Source organism: Cantharellus anzutake (genome assembly GCF_015039405.1).
Source record: "Cantharellus anzutake strain C23 chromosome Unknown EI90scaffold_27, whole genome shotgun sequence".
Classification (NCBI taxonomy): domain Eukaryota; kingdom Fungi; phylum Basidiomycota; class Agaricomycetes; order Cantharellales; family Hydnaceae; genus Cantharellus; species Cantharellus anzutake.
In genome coordinates this window covers 683100-702842 of record NW_024066977.1, presented here as the reverse complement: position 1 = coordinate 702842, position 19743 = coordinate 683100, and the positions used below count along the sequence as shown (strand labels likewise).

Below are 19743 nucleotides of genomic sequence, written 5' to 3'. Positions count from 1 at the left end.
ACAGGAGATGAAACGAGTGAAGGAAAGGGCCACAAGGATGATGATTGCATCTAAAGAGTACCAGGACGATTGATCCTCCTGAGCTTAATTGACATTTTTCATAAGCCGGGGGGCCGTGAGAATGACAACACTGAAGTGCTTCCGAAGGTGCACTGCCCTGGAAGGACAACGGGGCCGTGTTACAAATACTTACATACTCTGCGAGAAATTTGCCGGGCCAACTTGGACTCAGCTCTGGTTGGCTCAGTCGACACCGCTCAAGGAAAGTCGTGGCGGAGTACGATATGAGCAGGGAACCCGGAGAGAACGCAAATTGACGAAAACGTTTCAAGCTGATACAACCTAATAGTCGGCCGACTCCGCAGCAACAAACTGAATTGATGATTAGTCACGTGAGGACCGTGGTCTCCATCGGAGCCTGTGACAGGTCCATCACGATCTGAATGGACAACGTGACAGTTTGAATACGGATCATTTTGCCTTCCCCCCAATGATGAATTTTCTGCTCAACTCAGGTCTTTCGAGCTCCGTACAACACGATATTATGCGCCGTGTGGGACCACAGCCCTTGCCCTTATATATAGGGCATGGGCGTCATGCCCACCGATCGAGTCTACCTTTCCTTTTACTTCCCTGTCAAGGCTCATAAAGACTGAGTGCTTTGTCCCTATCTACTTGGTTCACTACCCCTACCACCTTTTCCGCATTCCAGCTTATTTATACCCAGCTATGCTTCTCCCTTCGGCCGTAGCGGATCTTTCTGGGCAACATGCTGCGCCCCCAATTCCAATGAACTCGCAATACAAACCCCTGCCCCAACCCGCTCAGTCGACGGCGCCTCTCGTGCTCGTGGAGGGTGAGTGCTGATCATTTCACGCCCTTGGACTTTCTCTGACGCTGAGTGATTCAATTCAGGGTTCATGTCGTACACTTCAGAGTATTTCTGGTGAGTTGGAACAGGACTCTACGCATCCATTCACCATGGCCTGACACGATGCTCCTTGTGTTTCAGGGGCGACTTTGAAACGCATTTAAATGCTCACCGCGCTAGAATAGGTAGCAAGAAGCGCCGCCACATCATGTTCGCTCGTGTGAGCCCCGTCAACTCGGTTCACGACCGTGCATGCGAGCTTTTCTACCTTCTTCGTGGTGGAAGCGTGGATTACGGCGAAGAGCACGCCAAGAAGCACAAACACAGACGATTTGGACGACATCATTCCATTGGACTATATCCATCGTGGTCTGTGGAACACCCCTTGCATTTCATTGGCCACAGTATGGGCGGCGTAACGGTCGTGAAGATGATGACTCTCATGCGAGATGGTTTCTTCGGGCCCGATGTTCACTCGGACATGGTCGCATCCGTCACTAGTGGTGGGTTAGAATATGATCCGTTCCCCTTGAATGATCACTTATGTCCCCTTTGTTAGTTGGTTCTCCCTTCCGAGGGACGCAACTTACTTACTGGATGATAGGTATGAATGAGTCGGGTAAGGGACATCATCCCATTTCTGTGCGTCCTCCTTTATGTGCTACTTGGCTCAAAGCCCCTGACGCCAGACCTTTCACGCAGTTGGCCTCGTTAATTTCCAAATTCGTTCATGCTGCGACTTACTTCTCGCCTATTCTGCCTTCGTCGTTGTTGCCTGACTTCTGCTGCGAAGCGCGTCCAGTCTCCATGAGTGAAATATCGCCTGTCGAGTTCTTGAAGCAGTTATGGAAATCAGATTGGAGTGGAGGCAAAGATTGTATCCCATGGGACTGCACCTTTGAAGCCGCAGAGGAGCGCGACGAAGAATATCTGAGAACTGGGGCGTCCCTGGGGAAGACCTGGTACAGGTCGTACGTCACTACATTCGTAGGTATCTTTCCGATATGGCTTCGACCTTGACCAAAACCTCATCACGATTTTAGACGAATCGTGCTGACCCCGTAGAACCATACCATGTGCCTTTCCTCCGCCGAATAGCTTCTTCTCCTCCTATGTGGTTGTCAGCTTTCATCACTGGAGGTTACGACTTCTCCACCATCCGTCCGGTCCCGTCCTTTCTTCGCCGAACCAAACCTTCTTCATCTGAGTTTCCTTGCTCGCCTCCCTCTCCTTCGGGTTCTTCGATATCATCTGCCTATGACTCTGAAACCGAATCTGAGTACTTCTCAGTCGACGAGGACTCAGACGCTGAAACCGTCACCGGCGATACTCCTTTCCCCACTTCATTAGCTATGGAGAGGATCCTCGATGAAGATGAGGCTACTGAAGGCGGAGAGCTCAAAAACCCATTTGAACTAGGAGAGGCTTACTATTCGAATGATGGTGTCGCTCCTGTGTTCTCACTGTGGCACCCTGGGTCATGTTCTTCCGAGCATTGCATTCACTACCCACCACTCTCGGGCACAGCTCGCTTGCCAGTTGATCATCTGCGTGCCAAATTAGTCCCGCGACCTGGTGTATGGAACGTCGTCACAGTAGAGGATGCCCATCACTTGAGTTTGATGCCGCTTTGGACGGGAAGTAAAAAGCAGCAAACCTTTTGGTATGGATTAGGGGAATGGCTGGAGGAAGTCGATCACGCAAGACATTTTTTCGATATTATGGAAGGGAAGCGAGATACTAGGATAACAAGTTCTCCTAGCGCAGTCCACCTGAAGAAATTGGGAAAACAGTAAGCGGAGCTTCCCCCGTCCAGTACGGCAGAGCATTTTGGCACTGAGACTAATTCGATGGTTTACCCTAGTCCTATTGTTATTTCGAACTAAAAAAATCCTACCTCTAAACCAACATTGCCAAGCGGCCAACCCACTGACATCTCAGTAGCGGGCGCAATTCCTGAACCTTCACCGTATACACCACAAAAGATCATTCACACTTAAGTATAACCACCAGAAACCTGGTCGACACTCTTTAGCATAATCTCTCCACATTTCGTACACTATCTTATTCCTTTCGCTTCCAACAACATCATCACCTTCATTCTAGTCTTACATAAGGATCCCCCCACACACTCGTATGCATCTCCAACTGTTGTATCTCCACCTCTCATTATGGATCCCATTTATCCTGGGCAATTTGCTGCGCAAACATATATGGCCATTAGTTACTGGAATATAATCCTTACTACTGTATGTCTAGCAGTTAGGCGCCTATAAGCCTGAATGTGAATCCCTTGCGTTGCAGGATTTCGAGATGAATGTGCTGTCATGTTTGTCCGATGAGCCTAGTATGGTTTCGCTAACAAGTTCATTAATTCTCCGTGGCCTCGCAAATGAAGGTCAGATGATATCACACGGATCTACATTAGTTAAGTGAGTGTTGCGCTAACAGATAAGGTAAGCAAGGCTAATGGCTCCGATTTGGGACGGCATAAGCGTGAGTCTTATGAACTGACGATCCTATCAACTCCATAATATATGGATTGTGAACCCATAATGACGGCGCTGGTCCGTGGCGGATCATGGAAAGAGATGAACCCCTCAAGATTCGCGCTGCCAGGACTCAACTCCATTGGGACGGGACCCCATTGCGTGGGGTTTGTACCCCATTAACTAATGAAATAGGAGCTATCGCGCGTAACTCAGTCTCGAAATAGAGAACTAGTATTAAGATGTTTACCTATCGCGCGTAACTATAACATGAAAATACAATGAGTTATGCGCAAACACAGATAGGAAAGAAATGGTATCACCTCAGTCTCGAAATAGAGAACTGAGGGAGGGAGAAAAATTACGGCGTCCAGCGTAACTTATACGACTGGAGCCAATATCGCTTAAAGCGATTGTCTGTGACAACTAGCGATATAAGACAAAGTAAATTGGGAGCGCGTGGTACCGCGACTCTGAAACAAAAAGGTATAGTCGTTGTTAGTCACGACGATATTAAGTTAAAATAAAGACTCCCCAATCCACGCTGCAGCTCGGCTGTTGTCGATGAGCGTTGATATTCCAACATTAACTTGGTCGAGTACTATACCCACACGACCAATTACCGGTCACGCATCAGGCAGGACTCCAGCCTCTATGACTTCGTAATATTATATAGAGGCTGGATTCAACCCTCGGTTCATGAATGGGGATTTTTACTGAATGGTTGTCACAGTTGGAAAAGGGTCTTCGCTGTTGCCATGCCTTACATAATCAATATGATTGGGTTGAATTCCAGGACGAACTCGGAATAAAAATTATTTGTTTATGTTTACTGTACAAACACGTCCAAATTGCCCATCGGGTGTGTCAGGTCCTTCAATGAATCCGTTCATGGTCAAAATCCCTACTCTACCTCATTTCTATACCTCTGGTCCAACAGGAAATATTGGCTATAGCCCACAAGCAAGATTTTCTTCCAATAAAGCTCACAGTGATGCATCACCTTCAATCCCATCACGAGGCTGTCCCAAATGCAAAGTTATGGAGGATGAAGATTCCCCAGTAAAAAAAATCTGTGAAAATTCAAGGGGAGCTGCCGCTGCTACTGGTCAGCAGGTGGAGTCAACTAGAGGCACATTGGAACCACTCTCGCCATCCAAGAGGCTTAACCGAGAAGTGCATACCAGAAAACAAAATCCGCCCGACCCTGTCATGTGGGAACCAATGGCTTCTAGTTGTTCCCAGACACTGGCAGGGCAGAGCAATACACAGCCAAGCACCTTCAGGTGTTCCATGTGTCACAATTCTACTGTTGAGCAAATATACCCAAAGAATGATCGGCTGAGGCTCAAGCCTCCCGCAATTGTAGAACTCGTACTGTCAATACTGAAGTCACAGAACTTCACACTCAGCGAGTTTCTTGTTATTCTGTTTAGCAACCCCATAGAATTCAGTGCATCAGCAAAGGAGATGCTGAAGTGGTTCATAGGGGGACGTACTGTGAAGAACCATCCAGTTGATGTTGTACACGCATTATACAACCACCCATGGGCATGGCCCCAACAATCCTATGAACCCCCCTATGACACATTGCCAGAATATGCCATTCCAACAATGTTTTCTCAGCCAAACACCCAGATGGACAGCAAAAACACATACAGCGACTTACAACACTACTTCATTGCATGAGTCATTGACTGAATGGAATCAGAAATCAGAGTTCTACTGAAATCCCCTTACTTGTGAGCAAGGGATACATCCACAAATCAATTCAGCTGGGACACGGTCCTAGACTTCTCAGTTGATGTGGTCCAGAAGATTGCAGTTAGCGTTGTGCCTGTGACCTGGATGCTGCTTACATGGATTGCAGTCGGTGGAGAGAGAGCTGTGCAACTAAAGGAAATGAAGTTCAGGGATTCAGGGAAGGGACGTGGGGCTAATCATGTACAGGACCCTTATTTAGTGAGTAAAGGAATCAGTACCTGCCAGAGAAGCAACTGACAGTGTTTGAGGGATGTGCCGTTGCACTGATGATGCTACTGTACTTTCGCAATAAGGGGCTAAACAAATTCCAGAGTATCATGGGGATACTCATGTTCTCCGAGAATTCTTCCAAGTCGCTTCAGTCAATCACTGGCCGAATGGGACTCGCAGTCGCAAACAGCTCAACACTCAAGTGCCTGTACTCAATGAGTGCAGTTGCATCCGAAAGAATTCACACTATAGGGGCAAACTGGGTCAACAAACTTGTGTCATTTCACGTTGTTTATGATAACATCAACCAATACCACCAAAACTGGTGACCTTCCCTCTCTTCACAAACATCTCTAGAAAGTGGGACTGCTGCAACACTAATTATGCAGCCAGGTGTGGCTCCCGAGGCTTTTGACAGCTTTGAATATGAGGAACGCTGGCAATGTGTCAAACGTGAGGACATCACGTTAGCAAAGATCTGGGAGGACATTGACCGAAAACATCTGGAAAATGTCTGTGTCATCAACATACTATGCCTTTTACTTGATCATGTACCTGGCCTGAGGCGACACAAGACTGATTTTGATGATCTCAGACACACTTTTGCCATTCACCCAATGCCACTCCAGAAAACCGAAGTCATTCCCCTTGAGACATCGGGCTTTGATGAGGCAACCACTATAGGAAACCGGCAGACAATTCGGGATGTTGTTGAGCGCCAACTCCACATCCCTCCACATGCTCTCGAGGGGCGCCTCATACCATTTTCTGGTGATCAGGCCACGATCTCACATATCCGAACTCTCAAGCATCACACTTCTTCAGGGTCCACTTGGTTCTCATCCAATCGTTATATCCTACCCCTGATTGAGCTTTGGCACATGAAGTTTGCAATGCTCAAGGGTATCATCAAGGTGCATTTGTTAGAACGAGGCGGAAACAGACGACTCCGGAGTGGAATCGGAGACTTAGCGTGGAGGGACCTTGGCCTCAGCGACTCAAGCGGAGCGCTGTGCCATTGCTGTTTGTCCATTTGGTCCTTAATTTCACAGTAGGTGAGCAGGAAGTCTCTTGGGGGCATTTCAGGTCGATTTCGGACTGAAACCAGACGAGTAAGTACAAGCGCCGATATATAAAGAAGGGGCAAAAGCACAAGGAGAACAAAGGGTGACCGAATCGGAACGAAGACGTCCGAACGGGAACAAAGGGTAGAGGGGGCGGAGCGGTACCGAAGGTCACAGGGCAAGACCTGTGATACGTCCGAAAGGAGGTAGAGAGGGCGAGGCCCAGAGGGGCAGGAGGATGAGGGGAAGTGGGGGTGATGACTAACTGGCTAGAATAGAAGGAAGCAGTAGTCCAAATAGGGATGAGGGGGAATTGCGAGAAATACATTACAGAACGGCGAGAGTGCCGGAGGCGGTCCACGAAGCTCGGGGGTTGCGGAGCTTACGGAGCTTACGGAGGTGGGGTTGGAAGTCCGAGGAATATTGGCAATGGTGTTTACGTAGTATGAGGTCACCAATGCAATGGACTAAGACCGAGGTGGAGTCAAAGTCCGAGGTAGGGACTATGACGGAGGCTCGGAGTAAGGTACGAACGGTGTCCAAGTGTGAAGTACGGAGCAGTGGTGGACGGTCGTAACTTGGCGGAAGGGTAACGGAAGGAGGAGAGAGGGGACAGGTAAGGAAGAGGGAGTGGCGGAAAGGAGAGTAGTCAGGTCCGAAGGTGAGTATCGGAACGGACGGGGGAAGCGTAGGGGGATGACGGGAGGGTGGAGGTGTTGTGAGGGGGGAGCGGAGTTGTAGGGAGGGTGGCAAGTGGGGGGATGTTCGGTCCGAGATGAGTATCGGAACGGACGGAGAAAGGGTCGGAGAGGTAAGAGGAGGGGTGTGTTGCCAAGACCGAAGGTGAGTATCGGAACGGCAGCGGTGGTTATGACTCCGGAGGTGAAGAGGGTGGAGGTCCGGAAGTCAGATCGGGGTCAGGTATGCACGGATATGACAGCATTGGCCAGAGCAGACCGAAAAGGGTGACATCGGCCTTCACTTTGCCGCTGATAAGCTCCACCGAAATTTAAACCCAAACAAGGTCGATTTCTACCCAGCTGAGAGACTTGTTGAAGTCGTGCTCACTGCAATGACACTAAATTACATCAGGTATTCCCGCTTTCCACTTCCACTTCCACAACTCATATATGAGATTTTAGAAATATGCTTCATCAAAAGTCATTGAAATTCCCGATGAGGCAAGATGGAAAGCTGATGCACCTTATGGAAGAGCTGGAAGCGTGTACAAAGGAGGGATACTATCTCCATTCATGCACTTTCGAGGAACTTTGCCAACTCGCTTGCGACACATACCACGCATTTGGTTCAACACGGTCCGGTTACATGGCTGTGTCACACAGTGTGAGCGACGCTCAGGTCCACTTTGCTCGCTTCATTGATCCTCAGCTGGACTCACATTTCCCAATACCCGAAGGACCACTAGTTGCATCTGAATTGGTGGGGGGAAGCGGTGAGCGAGGCGAAAATGACAGTGAGGGTGATGGGGATGAAAGTGAAGATGACACCAGCATCACCAATGATCGTGTTGGATTGTCAACTGACATTGACCTGGCCTTCGAGGACGAAAATCTCACCTTTGAGATGCCAAACAATGGAATCGGTGACACCTTGATGCACAACAATGTGTTCCTATGGCGAGATCTCCTTCAGTACTGGGAGTTCAAGACTAGCGTGAAGGAAGGAGACATAGGTCGAACATTTGAAGTGATTAAGGTGAGCATAGTTGAAATTTAAGTTTAAGTTTATGCTGTACTAACCAAATCACAGTGGCTGCGTGTGTGGTTCTTTGGCATCGGGGCAAGCAATTATGGTCACGAGCTTTTACATCAAGCCCTTGACTTATGGTTCAATTTCACTGAGGCGACAAAGAAAGCAGTGTTTGACTGGTACATTCTAAATGTATCAGGGCTTCTTGGAGGGCAAAAGGAGAGAGACCTACTTCAGGAGCACCACAACCTTGCCATCAAGCATGTACACAATGGGCGCTTGGCGAGATTTGATTCAAAATTCATCCGTGAGGCCGTCTCCTTGAATGTCGTGCCACTTGGTCAACTAGCGAACACAATCAAGGAGCGGCTGGGTCTTCACCAAACCATTTCAAGCCGAACAGATGCTGAACTGACAGCAGACATCAACTTGCTGGGTCACTCATACTTAGTCCAGCAACACCATCTCTATCGTCCAAACCAATCACAATCTTACTTGGCAATTGATGCACTCTCGTGCGGCTATGCCAAACTTCGAGATAGTGCACTGAACAACTTTCTGGATAAGCATGTCGTTTGACAGGTAAGTACCCAATCTAGAAATCTGTGCATGACTTTCTCTCCTGTGTACATGCCTGCTGTTCTAATTGTGTTGCCTCATCCATTAATAGCCTGCGCACTGACCTAACTCTCTTGCACTTTGATCTCCCTTCCTCCCCCAGCTCAACAGTTGTCGTTCCCTCTCCACCTGTGTGCTCCTGCTCCTTGGAAGTTGTTGCTTCCAACAGCCCACCACTGTCTATTGCTGTACCGGCAACATCGCTTGTGTGAGGAGTCAAGAGCTTGCCTGGTATTAGCTTCCGCTTTGCTGTCTTCTTCTTTTTCTGTGCCTCTGCCTCCCGATGCCTAATGATGATTCCTTGTAATTCCGTGTTCAATGCCTGAACCTTGGCCCATAGTTCATCTTTTTCGGCCTCAGACAAGGGAACAATCGATATCCAGCCATTGACCACAAAATTAAGCCGATCGCATGTGGACACTGTATGTAGCCGTTCTGCAAGGCTGCGAATGTCACACTCTCCAACAATAAATTCAGGTGAGATATCGTCAGGAGAGTCAAAACTGAATGGACGCTTCCTCCAGATGTCATCCCTCCAATGCAGCAGCTCACCCCTTGCGCACTTGCGAAGGTCCTTGGGTGGCTTGCGGAAATTCTCTCCTGGTAAGTGGCTGACCTGCTTGCCCCTTTTTGGGTTTCTTCCGGCAATGACTGCCATGTAGTCTCTAACGGTTGCAAGGTGGGATTGGAGAGGCCCAGGGTCACACTGCTCACAGCAGTGTGTGACTTTCTTGAACTCATCACCAAAGTAATGGCATAGCACGATGTGGGGACATTTGCTGTGGTGAGGATTCAAGAACTCGACTAGTGCGGGCTGTGTCATGGCTTGGACCTTATCAGACCGCTCAATCTTTGCTGCTGTGAGGGCCTTTGCATTTGATGGGATATACATCTTCAAATCCTGGTGCTCTGCAGGTATGACTTGGAGATCCTCACTTGCGTACATGACTAACACCCCACCACTGCCATCTCTACTTGCTCGCCCTGCTGTCAGGGATCGGCCCCTGACCCCACTGTCAGGGCACCCAATGTCAGGGCAACCACACCTGACCATACAACCCCAGAACCACCTTCCCTAACCTCCCCCCACTTCCCTCATCCTCCCATCTTTCACAACTACAGCCCGCATGCGAACCTGTGGGAAAAATCACGTGGGTCAAGGCGAGCAACTCGCCTTAACCCATGTGACACCTTTTCCGCATCGCGGGAACATGCTCGGCTTCTACCCATAGTCACGCTATGAACTGTACAGTACATTTCCTTTTATAGCAGCCAAGCGGGGAATAGGGAAACTTACCCTTCTTCTCAACTCAATCCCCGCTTAGGCAAGTTGTAGCTACCTTCCATAATACATGACAACTCAATCCCCGCTTAGTGAGTTTGAGGAGCTTGGGATAGGATCCGGCACCTGGCTGCCTGGGACACCGCTGTCATATCCGTGCATACCCGACCCCGACCCGACTTCCGGACCTCCACCCTCTCCACCTCCGGAGTCATAACCTACCGCTGCCGTTCCGATACTCACCTTCGGTCTTGGCAACACACCCCTCCTCTTACCTCTCCGACCCTTTCTCCGTCCGTTCCGATACTCATCTCGGACCGAACATCGCCCCACTCACCACCCTTCCTACAACTCCGCTCCCCCCTCACAACACCTCCACCCTCCCGTCATCCCCCTACGCTTCCCCCGTCCGTTCCGATACTCACCTTCGGACCTGACTACTCTCCTTTCCGCCACTCCCTCTTCCTTACCTGTCCCCTCTCTCCTCCTTCCGTTACCCTTCCGCCAAGTTACGACCGTCCACCGCTGCTCCGTACTTCACACTCGGACACCGTTCGTACCTTACTCCGAGCCTCCGTCATAGTCCCTACCTCGGACTTTGACTCCACCTCGGTCTTAGTCCATTGCATTGGTGACCTCATACTACGTAAACACCATTGCCAATATTCCTCAGACTTCCAACCCCGCCTCCGTAACCTCCGTAAGCTCTGCAACCCCTGAGCTTCGCGGACCGCCTTCGGCACTCTCGCCGCCTGTAATGTATTTCTCGCATTTTCCCTTCATCCCTATTTGGACTACTGCTTCTTTCTATTCTAGCCAGTTAGTCATCATCCCCACTTCCCCTCATCCTCCTGCCCCTCTGGGCCTCGCCCTCTCTACCTCCTTTCGGACGTATCACAGGTCTTGCCCTATGACCTTCGGTACCGCTCCGCCCCCTCTACCCTTTGTTCCCGTTCGGACGTCTTCGTTCCGATTCGGTCACCCTTTGTTCTCTTTGTGCTTTTGCCCCTTCCATTATATATATCGGCGCTTGTACATACTCGTTTTGGTTTTAGTCCGAAATCGACCTGAAATGCCCCCAAGAGACTTCCTGCTCACCTACTGTGAAATTAAGGACCAAATGGACAAACAGTAATGGCACAGCGCTCCGCTTGAGTCGCTGAGGCCAAGGTCCCTCCACGCTAAGTCTCCGATTCCACTCCGGAGTCGTCCGTTTCCGCCCATTCTAACAACCGCGAGTGTCCAGCTTTGAGGTAGGGCCGCCCCCGGACGGAGGCTGGGCCCTGACACCCAACCACACCCCAGAACCACCTTCCCAGACTTCCCCCACTTCCCTGACCTCCCCATCCCTACATATCTCTCACAACTTCAGCCCGCATGTGAGCCCGCGGGAAAAATCACGTGGGTCAAGGCAAGCAACTCGCCTTAACCCATGTGACACCTTTTCCGAGTTGCGGGAACATGCTCGGCTTCTACCCGGAGTCACGTTATGAACTGTACAGTACACTTCCCTTTTATAGTAGCCAAGCAGGGAATAGGGAAACTTACCCTTCTTCTCAACTCAATCCCCGCTTAGGCAAGTTGTAGTTACCCTCTGTAATACATGACAACTCAATCCCTGCTTAGTCCCTTCAGTGAGTTTGAGGAGCTGAGGACAGGGTCTAGCGCCCAACCACCCGGAACACCACACACACCTAGGCCTGAGGTCGGGCTGTCCCTAATCGAGGACTGAGCCCTGACACCTGCCCATTGTGACAACTCTTCAATCGATTGGGGGAGATCGATGCAGAAAACATTGGTAATGGTCATGTCAATCCCAACGTTAGCACTAACAGTGGCCACTATGTATCGAATGGTCCCTGCATGAAGGGCAGCAAGGACTGCTTGACGGTCACTGTCATCCATTTCTGCGTGAAATGGAGATACCATTTTTGTCGCTGCTTTGCGACACTGGGTCACATCCATCCAAGGTAGTCCCTCCACTAGTTCCACCACAAGCCACTGACAAAGTGTCATCACTTTTTCAATGGTATGGCACGCAAACAAGGTCGGGGTCAGATCAATCGGTGAATTGATAACTTGTGGAATGACCCAAGCAAGGTCCGGAAATGTTGTGCTTTTGGTGGAATTGAGAAGGAACCAAGCACAATATTTCAAGTCAGGGCGGTCAATCGGTAGTTTAATGTTATGGAACTGATTCTTCTTGAACCCTAGGATCCCCTGGACTTTGGTGCGGGAGTCCTCATGAAGGGAAGCTGACATCGCAAGGAAAGTGATGCGTGTGGGTAATCGCGTGCGCAGTTCACATAGTCTCAAGTAGTCCTTTCAGAATGACAATCCCCATTGAAGTACAAGGTGGACTTCATCTATGAAGACAAACCCGAGCTTCCATATGAAACATTCATTGCGGAATAGTTTGGCCACTGGTGGGCTCTGAAGCATCTCTGGGCCCATCCCAATCACATCCCATATTCTGTCACTAATTTCCCTCCACAGATCCCATCCTTCTCTGGCAGCCATTGAGGCTAGGATGCTTGCACTCACTCCGATGAAGCGGACACCCTTCTGACGTGCCTTGAACTCCTAGATTTCTATTTGGTCCGTAAGTGCAGCATGATATTGAAGACAGATACTGACTTGGTCAATTATTAGTGACTCGGTTGGGTAGATGACAATGGCAATGTGATCCTTTCCTGCGGGCAATAACCGGTGCTAGGGTGAGGATTGACTTCCCGCTTCCAGTCCTAGATGTAAGGAACACTTCCTGTCCTTTGAATAGGTCGAGGGAATGTGAAATTTGCCATGGTCAGGGCTCCTTAATTCCCAGCCATTCCGCCAATATTGCACCCATCCATTCTTCGGAGCAAGTCTCAAATCGTCTCAAACTCTGATGGAGCTCATCAAGCTTCTTGTCATACTCATTACGCTTGAGAGATGATGCATCATGGAGGATCAAAGCACTCATATGGCAAATTTTCGGTGTGAGGAGAAATGAGAACCTGAGATGTCCCGAGACGTGATCTTTTGTATTGGATAACAAACTGGGAAATGGATATGAGAGACCCTTTACAAGCCTTTGCAACAATTCAATAAAAATCCACATAGTGAACCCATCAAGTTAGTCCCAGACTAGTCACGCATCAGAGGTCATAGGAGTCATGTATGGATAGAGCAGAGGGAGGTGGAAGATCCGGGATGAATGATCCTTGTCAACACCATTTTTTTTGGCACTTAAGTGGTTGTGTGGAATCAAATTAAATTGAAAACAAGAGCTGTCTGCAAGGAAGTAGTTTTTTTGGTGTAAAATGTATCAACAAGAAAATTTGCTAGTTGGACATTTCCAGCACCACTGTGGCTGGTGTCACACCAACATCAGGAAACCCCTGAGGCCAATTGAAATGGTTGAGAGCAATTCAATCACTCAATCTGCCCAATCTGCCCAATTGACTACTCTCAATCATCTCAATCACTACAACCACACATGGATCAGACTCGAACCCAGCTGTCTCCGCTTCGTGGACATGCACTGCACAATGTTAGAAAACAACTAAGTTCCCTTTGTATTACAATTCAAAAATCAGGTTTTCCGGGGGAATCCGCAATCAATGAACTTAATACAGTTTCAATATAAATAATTAGTCACATGTAACGGGGTTAAGGAGTTTCATGTCCGATCATCTACTCTGAGAACCCAGTGTGCGACACTTCGCTACGACAACTGGTTCACTTTGGCAGTGGTGATGCCTGCTGGCAAACCCCAAAACAACTTTAGGGTCTCAAAAAGGAATCTCTCAGAAGCGCCCCCCACACCCTTTGTGCCCCTTCACACTATGAACTTGCCTGTGGACCATGCAATGGATGTGATTAATTGCATGTCAACTAATGGATTCACCCTCATGTCTTTTCTGTCAACAATATTGACCTCCTGGGACTTTGGTAATAAATTAAGAGAAATTCACATCCAGATTCTCAATCCTGCACCTGAGCTTGGCAGCACAGCGACTGTGAGAAACTGGATCCTTACAAGTGCTCAAGCGATTTACACAGAAGAGATACAAGTACTTATGGAAAAAGAGAGCAGGCTTTGCATGAATGCCGCCCACCTTCACCTGACACAACTTGAAGATGGAAGAATCAGCATGCTGAAGCCACTATTCGAATCTAAGGCACCAGCAGTGTGGGCCCTGATCACCCATTTACTTACTGTGGAAAGCAAGACATGGGCAAGGCACTGGGCGAAGCCGGCACCTCCAAGTGCTGAGATGGGCAGTGGGAGAGCGGTGATGATGGGGATCATGTTAGTGCTGGAAAGCAGTTGAAGGGGAACTACAATTACCCAGAGAGAAATTACGCTCTGCTCTGAATTGTAAGTCAAAAGATTCTTAACAAATATGATCGATCACTGACTCTGGAATCGTACACAGAAAGGTGTTGTAATCATGTCGATTATCCTGAATAATTGCAATAGCCATTGCAATGCTTTGCAAGTAAAAAACTCCTTCTATTTGGCTGCCTCAAATGCATCGAAATCGGTTTGTGCATGGGCTGCACACTGCGGACTCGCGGTCTCCCTTTCAACCAGTGAGAGCCTTTGGACATCACTGATAATCAATCAGAAGGTCTTGAACAAAAGTCTTGGACCCACCTGTGTTACCAACATTGCATATGACAACTGTGTCTTCAAGTTCAGTGTTGGCCAGTCAATGGACCTCAAAGATTGGACATTTGAAAGCATCACAATGGGCCTGTTTTTTGCACCACCAAAGGAAGTGCTCCCTCAGCACTTAGAATATGCCCAATGTCAGAGACCAGGTCGAGACGAAGGAATGTCTCCATGGCAGAGGGCTTCGGCCTCAGCGACTTATGCCAGGAGCGCTGTGCCAAGTAACACGTCCGTGCCCTAACTTACTAACTGGCAACCAGAACTAAAAGGGGGTAAACTCTAGTCGATTTTATTACTGAGGTGTAACCTATGTACAAGTTGAGTATATATAGTTACAACGAGGGCAGGCCCATAAATGGCAGGGCCGAGCAGAGCGGAGCTAACGGAGTTAAACATTAGCCGATTGAATATTACCGACAAGTCAGGTTATGGGGTTAGCGGGATGGTAGGCGATAACCCAGAAGCGGAAAGGAGGGATAGGCCTGAAGGTGGGCTTGCAGGGCAAGCGAGTGTATTGCCCAGCGGAGGTGGGAGTGCGCTAGCGGACGTTGGAGCTGTCCAGAAGCCTTTGGGGCTCCATACTTAGGGAGGCATAGGTAATAAATTGAAAAGAGGGGGTGGTGACCATCAAGGGATACCGAGGTGATTGCAGAATATGGGAGCTCTGAGGTTAGTGAAGAAGGAGCGGAGGTAGTCTGGAGAGATCGGAGGTAGCGGAAGTCGATGGCCGTGGATGGATATGACACCCAATGGTTATGGGATACTCACCCAAATAATCCCAATGCCATAAACGTCCCACCCACAATCAGCCCCATTGACACTATACTGAAGAGTGAAGCTTCATTCAAGTTGGCGGAGCATTTTCAGTGGCACATTGCATCAGTATTAATTGAACAGCACTTCCCAGAAATGTGATTGCATCTTATCGACCCACCATCAACCTTCAGTTTGCCACCACATAAAACGGAGTTCTCAACAGCAGAAGCTGTGTATGCGAAAGCATCTACCATCGATGGGAATATCGAGGCAATAACATTGCTTCTTGATCAGAGTGGTATTGTGAAGGAAGGAGTTTTTGAGAAATATGTCATCCTTATTCATGGGGATCTTGGGACGATGGAGAAGATCAATGGGATCTTGAGCTTGCAGCAGATTGTCAGGGATCAGCAACGACCCTGGACCCTATGCCAGCTGCACATATGTGCATGGGAAGTATGCTGGTAATTCCCATCTACTCCGCTTACCTAAGCCCCGGTGGCCCGGATCATCTCCGGCATTGTTCTGGAACATTCTATGATCACATGATTCTATCGGCAATCCATTTGGTTTCCTTATTGCCGGACTCTACATGTATATAGCTGACCCTAAGATGGGGATGTCCCTTTCCCCTGGCTTTAATCACAACAAGGTTATTGGAGCAATTTGCGTGAGCATGTGCATCCCCTGACACGGATTGAGGAAAATGTGTTCGAATGAATGCACTACCTTCTACCTGTACCAGGACTCTTTCATGTCAGAATGGCATGTGTCAACACAATAAATAGGATCTATGCAACAGGGGATGGCTTACGAAGTGACCTGAATGGGCTCTACAAGCTCCTATGTTCGCTTTTCCCAAATGACATCTCCAAATTGAACAAACTAGTCCCTCCTTTTCAGATGCTGAATGATGGATTACATTATGTTACCCAGTGTACAATTCTTGATGCATGGGCAGAGAGTTTGGGAGGCGACATCAAAGGATTCGTGGCTTCCAAGCCCACATTGGAAGAGATCAACCAACATGCGGGGGAGATCACAAGGACACACTTTGGATCAAAACGAAATAATGTTATTAATCAAGAAGACTACTTATCATGGTACATGCATCTAGGTTGTCTACTCAGGTACAGGGTCTGGAAAAACAATAGAATACATTGTTAGTCAGTCATCGATAATTCAGGCTTATTGAACCTGCATTGAAGATGTTGAGGAAGATTACCACATACCAAACAAGACCCTTCAACATGCAACTCCTGACATAGAATCCAGATTAGTCGCTATCCAATGCAAACTTCATAACCTTCATCCTCACAAATATGTGAAGGGACGTGCTTCACACACCTTGATAGAAGATCACATTCAGAAGGGTCTTGAAGTATTCCAACGTGGCACAATGGGAGGGTCAAACAACATAAGACAATCGGAATCAACAGATGAAACTGATGAGACTTACCAAATTGAGGCAGATGACTTGGACGTTTGATGATGTGGTATGGTTAAATCAGAGTGAGTGGCGGAATTTTCCTTGTTTGGACAGCATGTCCCTAAAACAATGTTAACATATCATGTTTGTATGTAGGAGCACGCATTACTTACTGGAATGACCTGGCTGGTTACAAGCCTTGCATTGCTTGGGGCAAGTGCGAGCTAGCAGAGCAATAATGAGTGTTAAACATGTCGGAGTGACCAAAGCATCTCACCATTGTGCCTGCAGTTGCCACAGTTTCCGCACTTTTTCATGCAAAGAGGAAGGGCAGCCCCGGTTTCTATTAAGGTGGAAGGCTGAACAGGCAGTTGAGGCTGAGCAGGTGGTGGTGCAGGAAGGGGGAAAGCTGTAAGAATGATTGGTAATAACATGGAGGCATAGCAGCCTCGCTCCTCCCAGTCAATGAGTTGCATAAAGTCTTGGGGAGTTGACAGCCAGTTGAAGTTTGCATGGTACACAATATCATCGATGATGGAGTCCCCAAGTACTGCCCAATCGCCTATCCACAAGTTGTCTTGATGTCCAGGATAACGGTGAGAAAACTCGTCTTTTCTCCAGTCCTTAAGGGCATGGCTGAGCTGAGTGGAACGCTTGACATCCTTTATGTAGTTTGGTTTCACATGCTGAGGATGCCACTTGGATGGTTGCTCTGCAAGTTCCTGATGGAACATAGAGGCAGAAAGACTTGGGGTGTGAAGATCACAGCAAGTCACGGGCTCGTGCAAATCACAGCATTTACAACATGAACGGGGTTTTGCTGACATAAGTGAGTTGCATGCACTTGCCAGACATAACCTCAATACATACAGATGCGGTCATTACCGAAGTGTACCTCAAGGACTTTCCTCTGGCATCCAAGGCAAGGGTCATCTTTCGGAAGCCATTGGGCATTGATGAAGGCATCCAATCCAGGGTCAACATTTTCATGGTCTCCTGGGTTTCTTCTGGTCTTCTTCTTTTTGGGTGTCTTCGAATGCGGCATCATGCCAAACTGCTTCGGTCCGGTCGCTGAGGTCAGTATTGACGTCTAAATCTCGGTGGCCCACTTGCTCACTTGTCCACTTGCCACAGCTTCCCAACTATGATCACCTTCCCCCATCCCTGCCCATGCATCATCAATGTCTTTCTCTGCCTCATCAATCAGTGCTTCAAGATCAGCGAATGTCAAATTGTCCCATCCTTCCCACTCCACCTCTGGGTTGAGAGGTTGTTTCTCCTTGTCATTGATGCCCACAATTTCGAGTGGAGGATCAGGGCCAATATCACTAGTAGGCCATACATCGACCCTGGGCGGAAACGCTGGATCTGGACAGTGCAGTTCAAGTAAGTCGTCATCAAATTTCTGATTTTCGGTGGTGATGGCAACATCAACTTGGCATTCTGTCCAAAGCCTTTTTCGATGCTTGTCGCTTTGTCTCTGCTCAGCCGTTGCAGCATTGCTCTTCTTCTTCCGGCTCTCTGCTGACCTCAGAGCCCTCTCCTCTCGCTGGCAACAGGTTGGCTCAAAGTAGTCTTTCGGCACAAGAAGAACAATGATTGCCGAAATGTCCGGATTTCGTGCAGCTCTTCCAAACCGCTGAGTCAATGTGTTTAAGTTATCTGGTGGACCAAACTGAATCAAACAGGTCACATTTGCTAGATCATGGCCCTGTTTAATCTCATTCAGATATACAACACAAGAGATACAACAAGAATTCAAACCAGTCCCAATGCTTCTGTACTTGTAAGTCCAATGAGTTTCCCTTCCTTAAATGAGTTGACTACCTGCAACTTATGTCCATCTGACATCCCGGAGTGAACCCAAACAACTTTCTCTTGGAGGGATGTGCAAACTCGTGACCTGAGGAAGTTGGCACTCCACTTGGCATCGCTCTGGGATTCACAGTACACGAGAAATGGGATCGGAGGGGGATTGGATTCTTTTAGGCCAAGCAGGACAAGGAACCCAAGGTCACTGCATGATTCTTTGCTGTGTTGCATTTGGCAGACACAGTGATGGAGGTTTGGGTGGTCATTGGAGCGACGCATCCATTTGGTTGTCTTGCCACTGTAAGCGTTATACCAAGGGTCCAAGCCAATTTCTGACAATAATTTTCTGCACGTTGTTGTGGGGACAACTCCGTGTACCGCAAAAAGTCGGATTCTGCGGAATTTGGCCACAAACACCCACTACATACCTGCTGACGCTCCCGATGCTCATTCTATCACTATCCAACACTACATACACTCATTCCTTATTTTTCCTTATTTTCCCCATCATTCCCGACAACCCCAAGCAAAATTCCCACGCCCAACCATGCCGCCAATTTCACCCCCTCTCCACATCTCAAGAACCACTGCACCAAATGGGATGAATAAGGGCTCGTTGGAAAGCTGGAGACGAGGAGGTTGCTGACGGGAGGATAGGCGGGCGCTGTGGCGAACTGTTGCGGAGTTAACCTTCACAATTTCCATTTCGGACCCGTTATCACATATTCCCCATTCATTCATTTTTCTTTTATTGTTTCTTTGTTCCCAATTGGATATTCATCATTTACGGTTGCCTAACGGCCCGTTTACATTCCCCCAGCCCATTCATTTCATTTCCAACTCATATAAAATAGATAACAGCTTGTACATAACAAGTTAGTATTGAATAGACCCGTGAAGGGACAAGCAGAAGTTGCATCCAAGTAGCAAAGACGCCATCCACGACCCTGACGCCCCCTCTGAGTTAGTTGCTTACATCTAAGACCCCTCTTATCAGAATCCTCAGCCTTGACGTCCAAGAGAGACGTAGGTGAGTGTTTGTTTGAGGTTCTAGCAGACCCGGTAGCGCCCCAGT

At 48.4% G+C, this 19743-nt stretch overlaps 4 protein-coding genes across 4 annotated transcripts; 3 read left to right on the top strand and 1 right to left on the bottom strand.

Annotated features, from left to right (window-relative positions):
* Window positions 1–438: 438 nt before the first annotated feature.
* On the top strand, window positions 439–3177 carry EI90DRAFT_3060651 (uncharacterized protein). The gene is made up of 7 exons (XM_039060506.1): window positions 439–856; window positions 916–946; window positions 1013–1374; window positions 1431–1513; window positions 1574–1858; window positions 1915–2663; window positions 2736–3177. The coding sequence occupies exons 1-7, from the start codon at window positions 730–732 to the stop codon at window positions 2755–2757; spliced, it is 1659 nt and encodes a 552-aa protein (XP_038915496.1). The 5' UTR covers window positions 439–729; the 3' UTR covers window positions 2758–3177.
* Window positions 3178–4239: 1062 nt separating this feature from the next.
* Window positions 4240–5049, top strand: EI90DRAFT_3016832 (uncharacterized protein; the record flags this gene model as incomplete). The annotated part of the gene is made up of 1 exon (XM_039057037.1): window positions 4240–5049. The coding sequence occupies one exon, from the start codon at window positions 4240–4242 to the stop codon at window positions 5047–5049; it is 810 nt and encodes a 269-aa protein (XP_038915495.1).
* Window positions 5050–15394: 10345 nt separating this feature from the next.
* Window positions 15395–15895, top strand: EI90DRAFT_3124496 (uncharacterized protein; the record flags this gene model as incomplete). Its single annotated transcript, XM_039063720.1, has 2 exons — window positions 15395–15519; window positions 15619–15895. The coding sequence occupies 2 exons, from the start codon at window positions 15395–15397 to the stop codon at window positions 15893–15895; spliced, it is 402 nt and encodes a 133-aa protein (XP_038915494.1).
* Window positions 15896–18420: 2525 nt separating this feature from the next.
* EI90DRAFT_2894269 (P-loop containing nucleoside triphosphate hydrolase protein) lies at window positions 18421–18968 on the bottom strand (the record flags this gene model as incomplete). Its single annotated transcript, XM_039054009.1, has 2 exons — window positions 18421–18567; window positions 18621–18968. Coding segments are annotated over 2 exons (495 nt in total), but the record flags the coding sequence as incomplete, so codon positions are not given.
* Window positions 18969–19743: the final 775 nt, after the last annotated feature.

What these genes read in the sequence shown, in the direction of transcription:
- EI90DRAFT_3060651 (XM_039060506.1), top strand. Translation starts at nt 730, where the DNA reads ATGCTTCTCCCTTCGGCCGTAGCGGATCTTTCTGGGCAACATGCTGCG. An exon ending in GCCTCTCGTGCTCGTGGAGG is followed by an intron (nt 857 to 915) that starts GTGAGTGCTGAT and finishes GATTCAATTCAG; the next exon opens with GGTTCATGTCGTACACTTCA. An exon ending in CTGAAGAAATTGGGAAAACA is followed by an intron (nt 2,664 to 2,735) that starts GTAAGCGGAGCT and finishes GGTTTACCCTAG; the next exon opens with TCCTATTGTTATTTCGAACT.